Source organism: Balaenoptera ricei, chromosome 5 (assembly GCF_028023285.1).
Source record: "Balaenoptera ricei isolate mBalRic1 chromosome 5, mBalRic1.hap2, whole genome shotgun sequence".
Lineage (NCBI taxonomy): Eukaryota > Metazoa > Chordata > Mammalia > Artiodactyla > Balaenopteridae > Balaenoptera > Balaenoptera ricei.
In genome coordinates, this window is record NC_082643.1 from 35,056,607 (window position 1) to 35,073,895 (window position 17,289).

The window sequence follows — 17,289 nt, forward strand, 5'->3', positions numbered from 1 at the left end:
AGTTATTTGTAGTGAGGTGGATGGACCTAGAGTCTGTCATACAGAGTGAAGTAAGTCAGAAAGAGAAAAACAAATACCGTATGCTAACACATATATATGGAATCTAAGAAAAAAAAAAAAGGTCATGAAGAACCTAGGGGTAAGACGGGAATAAAGACACAGACCTACTAGAGAATGGACTTGAGGATAGGGGGAGGGGGAAGGGTAAGTTGTGACAAAGTGAGAGAGTAGCATGGACGTATATACACTACCAAACGTAAAAAAGATAGCTATTGGGAAGCAGCCGCATAGCACAGGGAGATCAGCTCTGTGCTTTGTGACCACCTAGAGAGGTGGGATAGGGAGGGTGGGAGGGAGATGCAAGAGGGAAGAGATATGGGAACATATGTATATGTATAACTGATTCACTTTGTTATAAAGCAGAAACTAACACACCATTGTAAAGCAATTATACTCCAATAAAGATGTTAAAAAAAAAAAAAAAAAAGATAGCCCAAGAACTTCAGGTAATAGAATTTCTGAACACAGGCTATAAAACATTTAGATTTAAAGTTACCAAAGAAATGAACTGAATACATGAAAAAGGAGCAAGATATTTTCAAAAAGACAGGAGAGATTTAAAAGAGAAAACAGAATTTCTATAAATAAAAGATACTCTCAGTGAAAAAACAAAAAACAAAAAACAACTCAGTGGGTATGTTAAAGAGTAGAGCATATATAACAAAGAGAGAATTAGTGAACTGGAAGAAAATGTAGAGAAAATTTCCCAGAATGAAACATCGATAAAAGATTCTAAAAGAATATTTCATTATGGCTACTATTTGCATGGTAAAATGTATAGCTGGGAGCTGCCCATAGTCAGGGCTGCTCTCTTAGTGGGGCATCTGGAGAAATCCAGTGTCCAGGGCACTGAACTGGTAGCTTATTAGGTCAGATCTCCTTTCACCCATTCTTCTTTGGAAGCAGCACTCTTTTCCTCTTTTCTCTCCCCCCCCAGATTTAGATCTCTCACCTACTGGACACTAATAAATAGCACATATGATCAGCGTCAATGCTGAACAGTCAATGCCTGTGTGTGTGTACAGTATGTGGACATACATCTATTAACATTACCACAAATACACCAGTTGATGGTATCCATGTTTTGTAATATACACATACCTACAAAATAATAGCACCTACATAAATCAGACTTCCAGCAATTATGGCAGAACAGAGATTGGAGGCTGAGCATTAAACTGAGGTCAGAAACATGAGTTCTAATCTGACTAGGACATGAAGTAACTAACTGAGTGACGGCCGGGCAAGTCACAACAGCAGTTCTCTCATCTAAGTTAAAAAGACTAAATTGAATGACTTCCAGGATCTCCTCCTACTCTATTCTCACACTGTTTACAATGTCGAGAAGCTAACTAGCTTCATACCATTCATGTACTTTATTTTGTAAGACAGGTCTCTACTCAGAGCCTGTTCTTACTTACATTAAGAAATGCAATCATCTGGCTTTCTGGGCTGGAGCAGACCAGAAGTAATAATTGAGAAGTGAAAAATGAGCAAGAAGTGGTTCCTAGAATCAAATATACTGACAGTAGCTTAACGAAGGAGTTGAGGGGTAGATGACTGCAATAACAAAGACTGTAATATGAAACCTAAAAAGAATGGCTATCTTTAGCCATTTCCTGTAGGATCAGATAATTTTACACACCTCAGTAGACCTTGAAGGCACCATTATATTACAACATATTGCTGATAACCTTGAGCAATCAAGAAAAGGTTAGCTTATGTTCAACATACCCTATTTAAAAGGAGAAAAGTAGAAAATGCATTTTAGAAAGATTCCTATAAAGAAGTTAAAACGTATCAAAAGGGTTTTAGATACCTGGAAAATTCTTTCATGTGGACTCATGTATGTGCTCATAAGTATCTGCAATTATATAGAGAGATATTTATTACGGGTGTTATACATACATGTTCTGTGCAAGGTACTGTCAAGTGGCCTGAGTATGATCTATGAGCTGCTTTATAAAACCTTACAATCAAACACAGAAATCCCCATAAACAACATACATAAAGGATGGTCAGTCAACTGTGAAATATATATTGATACAATGTAGAAGCACTAGTATTAGATTTCACTGTGGGGAATACTGCATGTGAGAATGGCAGAAGGGTGGGGGAAGGGAGAATGGTCGTGAAGAGGGAGGCTTTCAAGAACCCACCGAACGCTGGAAAAAGATCCGAGGCAGGAAGGAGTTAAATGCTTCCCCGAAGGGAGGGGAGGTCACGCTGCCTACTGGACATGAAGGTCCATGATGGTCATGCGTCAGCCGAGTCCACGGGGGAAATCCAGTTAATGACGTCAGAGGGCAAGTCTGGACCATCAGAGAGTTTAAGAACTGAAAGGGAGCCTCTCCACGTTTGTGTGCGTGACCTCGCAGACACACCTCTTTTGTAGAAGCAAGGGTCACGGGGCAGAACACCGCACCCCTGGAACACCCCACTCTACAGAGGGATGAGGAAAAAGTATAACAGTGGCTCAGACAACAGCAAGATTAGCGTCTGAGAACACAGTGTAATTATAAATTCTACAGGTTACATTAAAGCAAATCACTGAAGTGGAAAAACATTTTAATAGAAAACTGTCACATTTTGTCTTCTTAGTCAAATAACTAACCATCATTTAAGTGTGAATGGGCAGAGAGGCAAATACAGATCTGATTATAAATGTATGCATTTAAACACTTTTCCTGAATGCTGTTTTCTTGAATTTCTATTTTGTTTAGAAGTTTTGAGTTAAAAAATGTTTATAAGGGCTTCCCTGATGGTGCAGTGGTTGGGAGTCCGCCTGCCAATGCAGGGGACGCGGGTTCGAGCCCTGGTCTGGGGGGATCCTACATGCCGCGGAGCAACTGGGCCCGTGAGCCACAACTACTGAGCCTGCGCGTCTGGAGCCTGTGCTCCGCAACAAGAGAGGCCGCGATAGTGAGAGGCCCGCGCACCGCGATGAAGAGCGGCCCCCGCTCGCCGCAACTAGAGAAAGCCCTCGCACAGAAATGAAGACCCAACACAGCCAAAATAAATAAATAAATGAATAAATTTATTTAAAAAAAAAGTTAGATTTATTTAAGAAAAAAAGTTTATAATTACATTTAGAATTAAGGGTTAGAAGAGCGCTTCAGCCTAATGCTCTCTAGAACTATTAAGTATTTCTAAATCTATTAGGTCCTTCAAAACAAAACTTATTACCAATATCTGCTATGTTCCGAGAGCTAGAATATTGCAGATTTACTCAGCTTTAAATAAATCTGCTGTAAGAAATTTTAAAAATAAATTAATCTCAAAGTACTTTACATAAGCATTCACATTATCTTTTCTTAAAGGGGCAGGATCCCTTTCAGAGCGATTTGCATACACATTCAAGAAGAAATCTCCAACATAAAGCATGGTAACTGCATTGTTTGTTAGTTCCCAGAGGGCAGGCATCACTTTAGATTTATTCACATCAGATATTCCTCCCTCTTCATTCCCCTTCTGCTTGCTAACATTAGTAACACTCTTGTGAATAAAAGAAAAGTTTTGTAAAATGGGTAAACAATATCTCCGTTCCAGTTTTCATGCCATAGCTGCCAGGGCCAATCTAAAATATTTTTGACATGGAAAACTCCCAATGCTTTTTCAGACAGGCTGATCCTGAGAAAAGCGGAGAACATTCTTGCATACGCGTGGGGAAAAGAGCTTCTATCGCCCTTTCCCCAGTTCTAGGAGCAAGAGGCAGTCATAGTTACTAGGCAGTTCTGTGTTATGTACAGATAAACGTTTTCAAACAAGTAAAACAAGAGCAGAATTACTAGTCTCTTTAATATTTTTTTTTGAAATGAAATCGACCAGTATTGTTTATTAACATGTTAGAGGTACTAGTTTCTCATTAATGGAATGTGGCACAGCCTGATCAGCAGCAGCAGGTATCTCACGGCCACAGACTGACAGCCTCCCACCTGCCGGCATCAGCAAAGCAACAACGTTCTCTTCGCTTTGCTTTCTCCTACACAGGGATCAACACCAGGAGGGAGCAAGCACTTTGAGAGTATGTGTGAGTGTGAGTGTGAGTGTGTGTGTGTGGGGGGGGTCTGCACAGGCATAAATTTCAAACAGACTTGATGCCTTGCTGAAATCTCGCCATTACTGGAAACATTTGTAAATTATGAACAAATAGACTTATATATCTCAAGACGTTTTATCAAACAAATATATTTCCTTTCCTATTTTTCTTCCCATTTCGCATCTCACATACAAAATATTACAAGTAGAGAGAGTTGGAATGACATGGATAAATAGGAAATAACTGACTCGAAGCAACTAACCTAAGATTCTGTCTATAATTCTACAGACAAATAATGATTTAATAAATTAAGGGAGATTCTGTATCAGAGTAAGGGGTCTTATTAGGTCAAAGTAATGAGCGAAGCTGAATGCCTGCTAATAAAAACAAAGAGTGTTGTCCTTGGTTTAGCTGTAATCCTGCCTACCAGCAGGAAAATAGGCTGAGTAACCTTTTCAGTCTGAAGATTTATGATGCGATTCCACATAATTCTAAAACTAAAGGTAAAATAAGAAGATAAAGTGCCTGTAGTCCTAAGAAACATTCAGAAGAAGGGTCACTAATCAGAATGGAGGGGGGAGGTTGTAACCACTGGTAAAGACAGCAGCCTAAGTGATACAGAGCTGGTGGTGCAGACATGCTGAGGGGGGGGGGACATGGGGATGAGATCAAGTATTATGTCTTCACACACAGACATTTACATACACATATAAATTTATAAATACACACAGCCAAGCTCAAAAGAAAGGAAATCTCCTGGGGCCCACATCACCCAGGGGTATAACTCCAGGAGACAGAACAGCAAAGGGGTTAAGAGTATGAACTTGGAAGCCAGACTCGGGGTTTGAATCTAGCTTGTCCACTTACTTTCTAATTGGGATAACGACAGGAGCTGCCTCATAAAGTTTATGAGGTTAAAATGACCACACACACATAAAGAAAGCACTCAGTAAATGTTAGTTGACTTTACTACCAACAGCATTGTTAACCACACTGAAGAGACACCAGTCGTTGGCGATTTCAAGAACCTATGGCACAGAAGTCAAGGCTGGCATTCCACTGGGGGCAGGGAGCCGGGAGCCACAAAATCCTGGTCCAGCCAGAAAATCTTGTGCCACCAACTGAGGAGTTGATATGGAGGAGGCCACCCACCTAGAGCCCCTGGCCCTGTTCCTGGCGTGGGTGTGGGGCTTGAAGGGCGGCACCATCCAAGCGGTGTGACAGCTGGGGGCCAATAAATGAACAGAGAAACTGTCTGTTCAGTAAAGCCCAATGGGCCCTAACACAGTCACCATGAATTCCTGCCAGAGATGCCGCCACAGTCCAGGGGCGAGTCTTTTTTTTTTTTTTTTTTTTAAATTTTATAGCTACTTTATTTATTAATTTATTATTTATTTTTGGCTGTGTTGGGTCTTCGGTTCGTGCGAGGGCTTTCTCTAGTTGCGGCAAGTGGGGGCCACTCTTCATCGCGGTGCGGGGACCGCTCTTCACCGCGGTGCGCGGGCCTTTCACTATAGCGGCCCCTCCCGTTGCGGGGCACAGGCTCCAGACGCGCAGGCTCAGTAGTTGTGGCTCACGGGCCTAGTTGCTCCGCGGCATGTGGGATCCTCCCAGACCAGGGCTCGAACCCGTGTCCCCTGCATTAGCAGGCAGATTCTCAACCACTGCGCCACCAGGGAAGCCCCAGGGGCGAGTCTTTAAGTGGAGATATCTCACTGAGTACTGAGCAGGATAAACAGAAACAAATCCATACCTGGACATATCCTGGCCAAAGCTACCAGAGAGGAAACACAGATTTCCTACAAAGGATGCAGACTTCTCGTCGGCAGTAACAGATGCCTGAGGACAACGGAATCATGTCTTCCAAGTGCTGAGGGGACAGAACTGTCAGCTTGGGATTCTATACTGTCATTCAAGAGCCAGGGAGAAACAGAAGGGACTGGAGGCCAGAAAAGCTGAGAGAGTGGATCACCCACAGACCCAGAACTCAAGACACACTAACAGAGGCAGGAAAGAGCACCCAGGAGGAGAGTGAGATGCAAGAAACAGTGTTTGCTAGAGAAGGAAAAATCAGATGGGAGCCTCCTCAACCTTCCACAACCCAACCCCAAAAGTTGTCTTTAGCTGTGGTTGGAGGGGCACCCCTTCCCTGAGGTTCCAGTGGGAGAGATGTCTTTCTCCCTGTGCTCCAGGGACAGCTCCAGATTTCTCAGGAACCTGATTCTATCAATAATTTCCTCTTCCCTATATGTCACTCCTTTAAACCTAACTTTTGATTGTTTAACAAAATATTAGAGGCACGTATTTAGCAATAATTTACAACGAAAAGCAGCAGTTCCCGCCTCCCTCTGCCGCTAGTCCTGAACCACCTTCAGATCTTTGAGCTGTCATGTCTGGTATTTATCTTCCTATTTTTAAAAAATATGCTGTGCCAGGGGACCTTTGGAAAATCCATCACTTTCTGGCCGAGGCTATTGGCCGTTTGCCATGTAACAATCCTTCCTTAATCTGGGGAAAAGACAGACTTGACAAACTGCCCCAATGACCCAATGTTCTTGTTTTTGGAATATGGAGCCACCAGACTAGGCCCATGCCATTCCCAAGAGATAATGTATATCAGTTACAAGGTGAGATATTTTGCAATACTTTTATGTTTTATTCTGTACCACAGAATTTACCCGTGCTTGTTACTTTATCACATTTCTATTCAAGAACAACATAAGCTGCCCCTAAGTGTAAGCCCATGATGACTTGAATGACATTAAAGTGGAAAAGTCAGGTTGGTAGGTAGGTAAGTCATTCCACCCACGGGGAAGCAGGGACTCCTGCCACATGCCTGAACTTGGCTGTGAAGGATCTAGAATGTGGATGAGACTTTCCTCCTAAGAGTAGGGTAAGGGTGGGAGTTACAGGTGGGGGAGTAGGTGGGATGCTGTCACTGTTCGAACTTTGGGAACAAAAAAGAGAGAAATGTCACCAACAGAAGGCTGAGAAACCAGCAGAGGTGATATCTGACTATTACTTAATATTATCATATATAAAAACTTTTAAAACTTTGTTGAAAAACCTTTTGCTTAATAATTTGTCTCTTGGGAGCTCTAAATCTTTCACTCATTACCTTATTAAAAAAAATTAAAAGCTAAAAGAAATAATAACAGCCAATTAAAAAAACAAAACCAAAAACAAAACCCAATCAATCAGCTTAGGGCCTGAAACGGAAAAAGAGGCTCCCCTTAATCTGTGGCCAAAAATATTCCTAACGCATATTCCTACATTACTTTTTTCTTACTTTATCAATTTAGGACATGACTTCTGATTATGGTAGATAAGAATTTAGTTCTTTTACTTGCCAATATCCCAATTATATCACCGTTTTTTTTACATGAGTGGTTGGTGTTTCTATTATTATTATGTAAATATGTCTCTCCGCTGAGCTGTAAAGTACACACCGATTACATGTCCTTTCTTGAATGTTTTGTTTCTTCCTGGAGTCGACAGGTCTTTCATTTTATCATTTGCTTTATTTTCTTATTGCCTATTCCTTATTATTCTCAAAGACTCTGGTTTCTCAGACTCATAGACACAGAGAACAGACTTGTGGTTGCCAAGGCGGGGTGTGGTGGGGGAGGGATGGACTGGGAGTTTGGGGTTAGCAGAGGCAAACTAATATGTATAGAATGGATAAACAAGGTCTTATGGGACAGCACAGGGGACTATATTCAATATCCTGCGACAAACCATAATGAAAAAGAATATGAAAAAGAATGCATATACATGCATAACTGAGTCACTTTGCTGTACAGTAGAAACTAACACAACATTGTAAATCAACTATACTTCAATAAAATAAAGACTCCAGTTTCTATGTAAAATCTCTTATTTACACAAGCATTAGATACCTGCTCTTCCCTCCCCACCTTCCTTTTTTTCTCGAAAACTCTCTGTTCTGGAGCCATCTCCTCCTTTCCCACTGCTACACAGCCAGCAATCTGAAGCCTCTCCCTGACTTCAGCAGGTTCCCGTTTAATGGAAGGACAATTTTTTGAGAATCTGCCTGTCTGAAATATCATTATTCTACTGCTCCACTTGATTTATAGTGCTGGATACAGAATTCTAGGTTAGGATGATTTTATTTTTTCCCCTACGATTTTTAAAGGCACTATTCCATTATCTTCTAGTTTTAAGTGCTGATTTGCGAAGTCCGATGCCTTTCTGATTCCCAGTCCTTTGCGTGTGACTTTCCTTCTCTGTAAGTTCTAGTATCTTATCTTTATCCCTGGTGTTCCAATTCTACACTTCATGATGACAGCTCTGCATGGGAGGCTATTTTTATTCCTTTCACTGGGTCACTGGCAGGCCCTTCTGACTTGCAGACTCATGTCCTTCAGTTCTGGGAAACTAATTTGTGCCATTTGTTTGATAGTTTCCTCTTGTCTACTTCCTCTCTTCTCTCTTCTGGAACTCCTGTTAATCAGAGGTTGGACACCTTGGATTGATTCCCTAATTTTCTTATTTTTTCCCCAATTGTCCGATTGCGTGTGTGTTACACATTCTGGAAGATTTTCTTGATTTTATCTTCCGACTCTTCTGGATTTTTTTTTCCATCCTAATTTTAATTTCTAAGAGCTTTTGTTCTGATTGTTTATTTTTAAATTTTTTTTAAAGATTTATTTATTATTTATTTATTTATTTTATTTATTTCTGTCTGCATCAGGTCAGGTCTTAGTTGTGGCACATGGGATCTTTGTTTTTTTTTAATTTGTGAAACAAGTTCAGCAAAAATATATTGAGAATAAAAGCCAGAAACTGGTAAAGAAAAGCCAACCGAAAAAATATACAAACTCTTCCCCCAAGTGATGAGACCCTCTGGGGAGGATGCCCCACATGAGCCTGTGCTTTAAAGGCCGACGTGGCAGCAGCGTTTGGTTCAAGTCCACGGAGAGAAAAACTACAGGGGAAATCTCACAACTACACTACACTATTCACCGTTCTGGGGCCGGCTTCTCTCTAGGATGGAAAAGAGGCATTTGGAGGAAAAAATTCACATTAGTACAACCAAAAAAATCATATAGCTGTTTCATAACAGCAAAATAATCAAAATCATGGTTCCCAAGGCATTCGGCGTCTGAGTCCTTGCCCAGGCCCCACCCTGGTCTCCTCTCCTGAGTGATGGCAACAGGGAAGTAGGCCGGGTAACGCCGTCAAGATTAAAAGAGGTAAGAGTGATCCTCAGAAAAAATACTACTCTATACATCTCAGGTGAGATAAAAACATTTCATATGCCAATTACTTTCCAATCATAACTTTAACTTAGAAAAATAGAGCGGGAGGGCACCCTGACATTCTGAGATTCAAGTGTAGCTGTAATGCTGTGTAGTCAGACTCGTCTTTGTTGAGGCAAGTGGGATCTTTCGTTGCGGCGCGCAGGCTCTTCATTGTGGCGTGCGGGTTTTCTCTTCTCTAGTTGTGGTGCGCAGCCTCCAGAGCGCGTAGGCACTGTAGTTGGTGGCACGTGGGCTCTAGTTGAGGCTCACGAGCTCAGTAGTTGAGGCACGTGTGCTTAGTTGCCCTGCGGCATGTGGGATCTTAGTTCCCTGACCGGGATCAAACCCACGTCCCCTGCACTGCAAGGCAGAGTCTTTACCACTGGACCACCAGGGAAGTCCCTGATTGTTTATTTTTAAACAGTGGTATCATGTTCTTGTTTCAAGGATGCAGCTACCTTCTCTTATCTAAGGATATTTATAAAAGCTTTTAATTTTTAAAGAATTCTTTTACCCTGTGCATTATCTGTTGTCTCTTATTTTTTTGTTTTCTTTTTATTTTGGGCTCTGTCCACTACATCGGAGAATTTCTTCAAATGTCTGGTGATATTTGGCTGTCAATTTATATATATATATATATATATATATATATATATATATATATATATATATATATATATGTATATACACACACACACACACACACAAACACACATACATACACACACAAACATATATATATATTTTAAATTTACCTCTTGAAATGATCTTTTTTTTTTTTTTTAGGAAATTTATTTACTTTTTATTTATTTATTTTTGGCTGCGTTGGGTCTTCATTGCTGCACGCAGGCTTTCTCTAGTTGCAGCGAGCATGAGCTACTCTTCGTTTTGGTATGTGGGCTTCTCATTGCGGTGGCTTCTCTTGTTGCGGAGCATGGGCTCTAGGCGCACGGGCTTCAGTAGTTGTGGCTCACAGGCTCTAGAGCGCAGGCTCAGTATCTGTGGCTCACGGGCTCTAGAGCGCAGGCTCAGTAGTTGTGGCGCACAGGCTTAGGTGCTTCGTGGCATGTGGGATCTTCCCAGATCAGGGATCAAACCCGTGTCCCCTGCACTGGCACGTGGATTCTCAACCACTGCACCACCAGGGAACTCCCAGTCAATTTATATTTTAAAGTAAGGTACTAAAATGCTGACTAAGCATTCTATGTAAATATCCAGGGCTTGCTGATTGGTGGCCTTCATTCTAGGACAATCAGTGAGGTGGCCAGGTAGCTTTTTTAATTGAGATTGCCCTAAATGTCAAGTTCTGTCAGGTTCCTGTGGGTTCCTGCTTGTGGGAGGTGGGAAAGAGAAGAGATGGCCCTACCGGTTCACTTGAGCTCCTCAAACGGGGCAGGGAAAGGATTGGGCAGGCCCTGAGGTTCAGAGTACAGACACTGTCTGACACCAGTACCTCTTGCTCTGCCTGGGGTCTCTAGGGGGAGTGTGTCACAAGCTGAATTTCTCCCCAAACTATAGATTCCTATGGAGGTAGGGCAGCTACCAAGGGGCAGAAGAGGACCTCAGGTCTAACTGCTCTGTATCCAGACTCCGAATTAATCCCTTTGTCTTTACCTCCCTCTGACCCTCCACAATACCTGTTGATCTCATATCTGGACCCTTTCTGGGGTTGCACAGGGCACACCATCTCATTTCTGACTACTGTCTCTTTCTGCAGGCTTTCTGTCCCTTTCCTGGGTTACACTTAACTTCGTTCTGCCAAGTCAGGCCCTTCTCCATCTACCGTCTCTCATGCACTCTGGTCTACTCTTCCACTCTCTCATAGGTTTATAACTTTGAATTCTTTCACTGTCATTTCAGTGGGGTTTTTTTGGGGTAGGAGGAGAAGGACAGATTAACATGTATACGTTCAATTTGCCACATTAATCAAAAGCCTCTTTAACTGCCCCCTCATTGGCTCCTTCTCATCAGCATTAAAATTATTTTAAATTTTATTTTATTGCAGTAAGAACACTTAACATGAGATCTACCCTCTTAACATATTTTTAAGCGGACGATACCTTACTGTTAACTATAACTCATCAGCACTGAAACAATCTCAAGTTTCTCCAACATTAAGGAAAATGAGGCTTTTTTTTTTTAAACCGACTCTCTTTATTTATTTATTTTTTGGCCGCACCCTGCAGCATGCGGGATCTTAGTTCCCTCACCAGGGATTGAACCCAGGCCTTTGGCAGTGAGAGCGTGGACTCCTAACCACTGGACTGCCAGGGAATTCTCTACTGCATTCTCTTTTCCTTCCAAGCTAAACTTCTTGAAATAGTTGCCCACACTCTCTCATCTCTTCCTCAACATCCCCGAGATCTTCAACCTTCTGCCACCTCCCCTCTAACCCCATCACGGAAACGCTTCTTGTAAAGGATATCCCCCTTAATAGATCCAATGACTACTGCCTAGTCCTCACCTTACTTGAATCTCAGTAAGTTAGATACCATGTACTCACTCCTCAAAATACTCCGTCCCTTGGAGTCTTTGACCCGGTACTCTCCTTACATCTTCTTACCTCTTTGCAATGGGATGCACACTCCTTAGCAGGGCTTGTATGGTACAGACTATGCTTTCCACGCCGGCCTCAACTCTTGCCACACCATATTCCAGTTCTATGCTACAACGCACGGAACTTCTTTCAGTTCCTAAAGCAAGCCATGCCCTGTTTTTCTTCTGGTCTTTGTACATCCCATTCACTTTTATTTGGCCAAATTTTGCAAATTCCCTATATCTGTGTTGAACGCCCCTCCTAGAGCACACTGTATTTCCACTACCAGCATGTTCTTTGAAAAGTACTGCAATTGCCCACTTAATTGTCCAAGCTCCGTGAGGACAAGACCCACAGTGATCTTTTACCTTCTTCAAACCTGTATCATTAGAACTTCTACAATGGCTAGTGCATGGGAGGCATCCAATAAATGTCAGTTGAGCGAATGAATAAAGACACAATCAAGAGAGGGGGAAGAATCTAATACCTACAGAAAGACACACTTTATCATATTTTCTCTTTAATGGGCCAGCAGAGCAAATGAATCTGGTCTACAGAAAAAGACTTGACACTATAACCTAAGTTCTTTTGGCTGCTTATTTCTATCTTCTTATCAGTGTATCTGACAAATGGTCACCATTTTTTGTATAAAAATAACCAAATGCAGAGTCAGAATATCAGAGCATCAATACACCATCTCCACAGGCTTAGAGAAGGCCAACTGTCTAAATGTTTCAGTATATTTAAAATCTCTATCTAGGTACATCACTGGGTTTTGAAGGGCTGTGGGAATGACAACGTTTTATTCTGGTAGTTTTGGTATAATTTGGGTCACACGCTAACATAGGTCTTTTAAAGACAGAAACATTTCTGAAAAAGAGGCAGATTAGCTCTGTTGCGAGAATAACCCATTAGGCTGCTCAAACAATGAGTGTGGTAGGCTCTGAAGAGGAAAAACAAATCCCAGCTCGAGCAAAACTGGATTTCTAGCTTTTGATTGTCATTTAATGAATGTAAGCCAAGCTCTCAATGCTCCAATGTCCCAAATGACTTCACCGTCATGTTGATATGCCTATCACTGGGCAAGTATCTTCTTCTTTGGGGGCATAACAAGATGTCTTCAAAGCATGTTGACATTTAGTTATTTTGAATTGTCTCTAATATTTGACCACAGTTAGCCACAAGTAAAGAGCCTATCTATAGAAAACATGTCTATCTGCAAATAGATGTTTTCAATGTGAACTATAATGAATACCTTGCTAGATACTATATTCCCAGCTGGAGAAACCTAGAAAGAACTCAGCAGTTACGTCTAGTCTCTTGATAATGAACCAACCACCATGTGGAAAAAAAATGTTTTGAGCTCAGAAGGAAGAAAGAAGAGGTGTTGTGATGAATTGCTTTCCATTCACTTGTCTAAATAGATATTACTTTATTTCTACTATATCTGAGTCTCTGCACCAAAAAGAATTCGTACATTTATAACTGGAAAATTGTCTCTTCTCAAACAAAAACAATCTCTCCATAATAGATACTCTAGGGCAGAGGGAGCGAGGAAGGGAGGGACAGACACTCCTATACTTGTCTTCTCCCAGAAAGACCCAACAGCAAGTCAAAGGTGACCCTAAACATGGTTTACAGGAATAGGAGTCCTCCATGACAAAAAGCACAAGTAAGAAAAAAGTTCCAAGACAGAGACACTGCCCCAGTATAACCAAAACCTTGGGTGCAGCAGGTACTTTGGAGGCACTGTCCATGACCTTCCATGGCAGTGACTCTGGGAAAAGAAAACCTCTGCCTCTGCACGCCTGCCAGTGCGCAGTTCAACCAGTTTTCACTTGTATTTAAATGTTAGAAAGTGTGGAACTCACTCAGGAAACCTCTCCCTGCCTGCATCACCACCACTTACACATTCCCTGCAAGGAGGGCAGGAAACCCACACCCAGTTGATACTATGCGTCCCAGACAGACTATGAGCCATGTATTAGCCCAAATATTCACATTGTTCCTTCCATCCTTTCCTTCAAAACTTCAACCACCTATGTGAAAATATATGCGAAAAATCTTGCTGATGAGTAAGTACACTGGACCCAGTCATTGCCAGTTTCAGTGAAAATGAAGATAAATGAGTAGTTAACTCAAAGCATACTGTGGTTGACTTTTTTCTCCATTACTGACCAGTTCTTAATTTTCTAAAACCACAATCATTATTGACCTTATACTGTAATATCACGTGACATATGTTGCTTCCTTTGACAAGACTCCCCCTCCTCCCCCTCCTCCATGTATCTGCCTGACTCCCGCCTGCCTTCTCAGTTAGCTCAGAAGGTTGTTGCTCTTCCAACAACCCCTCCTTAACCAACCCTATCTCTTCCCCAATTTCTCACAACAGTCCTTCTCTTACTGAATTCGGTAAGTCCCGCATGGGGTTCCAAAACCATACTCCGCATATGACCTCCACAGGAGCAGTGACACAGTACTCTGTGCATAAGATACATCCCCCCAGCTAGTCTGAACTCCTCAAAGGCAAGGATCGTCGCTCGTCTTTCTGTTTCAGTTCATAGCACAGACTGGACACTCTGGTACTGAGTGGACAATCTAAATTGTGTGTGAGATGAGTGAATGAATACATGAACAAACGGATGACGTTTAGACTTAGAAACAGAACTACAGAGATGAGTCTTTGGAAAACATTTAGTCCAACCCACTTCATGCAAAGCTCCCTAAACAAGTATTTCCTAAGAGTTATGTTCAATAAAACATGAACATTGTGTAATGAAAACAGCATACACTAAAAACCTTACCGGCAAAGTTCCAGGCAGAGATGCATCAAAAAAAGATACCAAAGAATTGGGAGGTGCTGCAAAGTCGACTTGAGATCCAGAGAAGAGTTTGGAGTTGGAGGCAATCTGGGCATGAATCTCCAAACCTACCACAGCTGCCCATTCACGTTCACTAAAGAGAAAGACATAATGGTTAAGAAGTTCTTAGATCTGTCACCATGCATGAATTTCTAAGAGCTGAAACCACAAATGTTAATTTCCTATTTGTGTTTTTAACTTAGTAAAATTTTATATCCTACTTTAAAAAATGTGTCATATTGTATTGGTGTATTGTATTTTGTTCAATGCAAAATGAACACCTACAGGACCGGCAAAGCAAAATTCATTTACAACATGGCATAAGGAGAGTTCACAGTGCAAACAAGAAAGTAACAGAAAAGAACAATTTGGCATCTGAAAACAATTTAGAAATGGGTATCAGGTGGTGACTGCTTGGCTGACTTTAATGAAAAGCAGCATTTTCTAAATTAACTGTGCTTTGTCAATTAATCGCTCAGTAAATGAAGAAAGCTTATCTTGTGAACGTTTTTAGAATTAACATAAACATCAGGATTTTATTACTAGAGAAATAATGGTAAATAGTTGCACATCTCATTATTAAAAAGGAAGGGAAATTCTCAGTCATGTTTGGAATTCATTTTCTAACAATGGTTTGCAAGTAAAGTAACCAGAGTGACAAAGATATAATAGATCACCACTAAATGACACCCTTCCTGGGAATTTTGTGCAAAGGGAAACATTAAACCATTGCAAGTGGCTTTTTTTTTTTCTGGTTCCCCAGATTACTTTAAATTCCAAAGATCTAGTGTCAGGTTCCTTTGCTTGTTTTATACTTGATTGCTACCAAACCTATGAAGCTGCAATAATGCAACCTAAATGCTACAATAATCTCTTATCTGGCCACTCCTACTCTATTGGGTCTGTATGAACATTCCATACAGAGATCTCTCCAGGCTCTTATAAGTGTGCTTACTCCATGGGTTATTATTAAACCCATGTATCCTGGGCAATCTGCAGATCACCTGGTGTACACCTACTCTCTCCATAGTCTGACTGTTCCTATCCTGCTCTTCCCCCAAGCAATTTTCTATATTATCGAAATTTTTGTTTACATGTATTTGGTTTTGTTTCAGTCATTTCAACACATGAAGTTCTATATCTGTAGTATTGATGAATTCCTTCTTTTTAAAGTTGGGAAGCACAACCTGTAATTGAGAGGAATTAAACGAAGAACTCATCAGAAATTTGCATTCACTAAAACCTTTTTCAATGTATTTTTGCAGTTTCATTACATGAGAGAAAAAAATACTTTCCATTCACAGTGAGACAACCTAATTTATGAAAGGAATAGAAACAGTGTTTCTGGACATTTTCCCTCTGCTCCTCCAACAGAAAAGCAAAAATAACGGCAACCTAACTATCTCAAAAGAAAAACTGAATATTAGACACATGCCTTATGTTTCTGTACTTAAAAAGAAACTATTTAGGTCTCATATAGTGAAATATAAACAGCTGTTCAGTGGATATTGAGCAAAATAAGCAACACTTTCTACATAACCAGAGGGAAGATCTCTTGTATTGGCTGCATTCTCCTAGGTCTAGACACACATGTTCAAAATGAAACGCCTCCACAGATAGGTGGTGTTTTCTGACTAATAACATTAAGCCACCACCAACCAGAGCTTGTAGGTAAAGGCTCTTTTTTACCTTTACAACACTGCTGGCTTGTAACAGCGCTAAATAAATGTCAGGTAAATAAGATTCATCTTCTACTGTCACCGACCCCAGTACTGGCGCTATTAGCTAAGGTGACTGAATCCACTCTTCTGTCTGTGCAACTTTCGAGTCAGGAAAACACGTGCTATTTTACACTCGCTAATTACCCAAATATGCCTGTCTACCTGAAGACAGCGGTTTATGTGTGGGGGCGTGGCTGATAGAGGGCCAGTTTCGTGCTTTCATTTAGGTTTCAGCTTTGCAACTTATAGCCCAGCACCTCCCGCCCACCAAAACGTCTAGATTGAAGGCCGGGCTGTAGTGGCCATCATCTCTCCAGTCACGCAATTCCCCCTCACGCTTAAGCGGGGAGTAATGGTATGAAATAGTATACCCTTTCCTCGGTTTCTGGGCCGTGATGAGGGGCTGCTGAGCCACTGAGCTCTGTCCCCTCTTCCCGCTGGACGTGGACCCAGTTGGAACCCCTCTTCCGTGGCGAGAACCGCCGCCAATCCCGGCAAATATCCAACGCCTTCCAGGACAGCACCAGCGCAGCATGGGGGTCGCCATTGCCTCTCCAGAGTCCTGGTCAGGTGATACAGCCTCCCTCTGCCGCAATGCTCTCTGGGAAGCGTAGTTCTGGGAAGGGATAAACCGCTCTAGGTTCGGACCGGAAGACTACTATTCCCAGGGGGCACTGCGACTCGAAGGCTTCCGGAACCGGGCGGGGAGGGGAGGGGAGGGGAGGGAATGAGAAATAGGGGAGAGGGTGGGAGGGGTTTTGGGTCGGAAGGTGTGACTCCTCCTAGTGGAGCGTTGGAGAGCTTTGTA

The 17,289-nt window shown here is 41.7% G+C and overlaps 1 protein-coding gene across 3 annotated transcripts in view; it reads right to left on the reverse strand.

Moving 5' to 3' along the window:
- The window catches only part of GATB (glutamyl-tRNA amidotransferase subunit B), a 76,253-nt gene extending 59,191 nt beyond the window's left edge, over positions 1-17,062 (reverse strand). For all 3 annotated transcript variants that reach the window (XM_059922614.1, XM_059922613.1, XM_059922612.1), the window contains exons 1-2: positions 16,853-17,062; positions 14,704-14,854 (exon numbers count right to left, since the gene is read on the reverse strand). In XM_059922614.1, coding sequence (XP_059778597.1) covers positions 14,704-14,854; positions 16,853-17,028 — 327 coding nt within the window. In that variant the 5' untranslated portion in view covers positions 17,029-17,062. The remainder of the gene's footprint in view (positions 1-14,703; positions 14,855-16,852) is intronic.
- Positions 17,063-17,289: the final 227 nt, after the last annotated feature.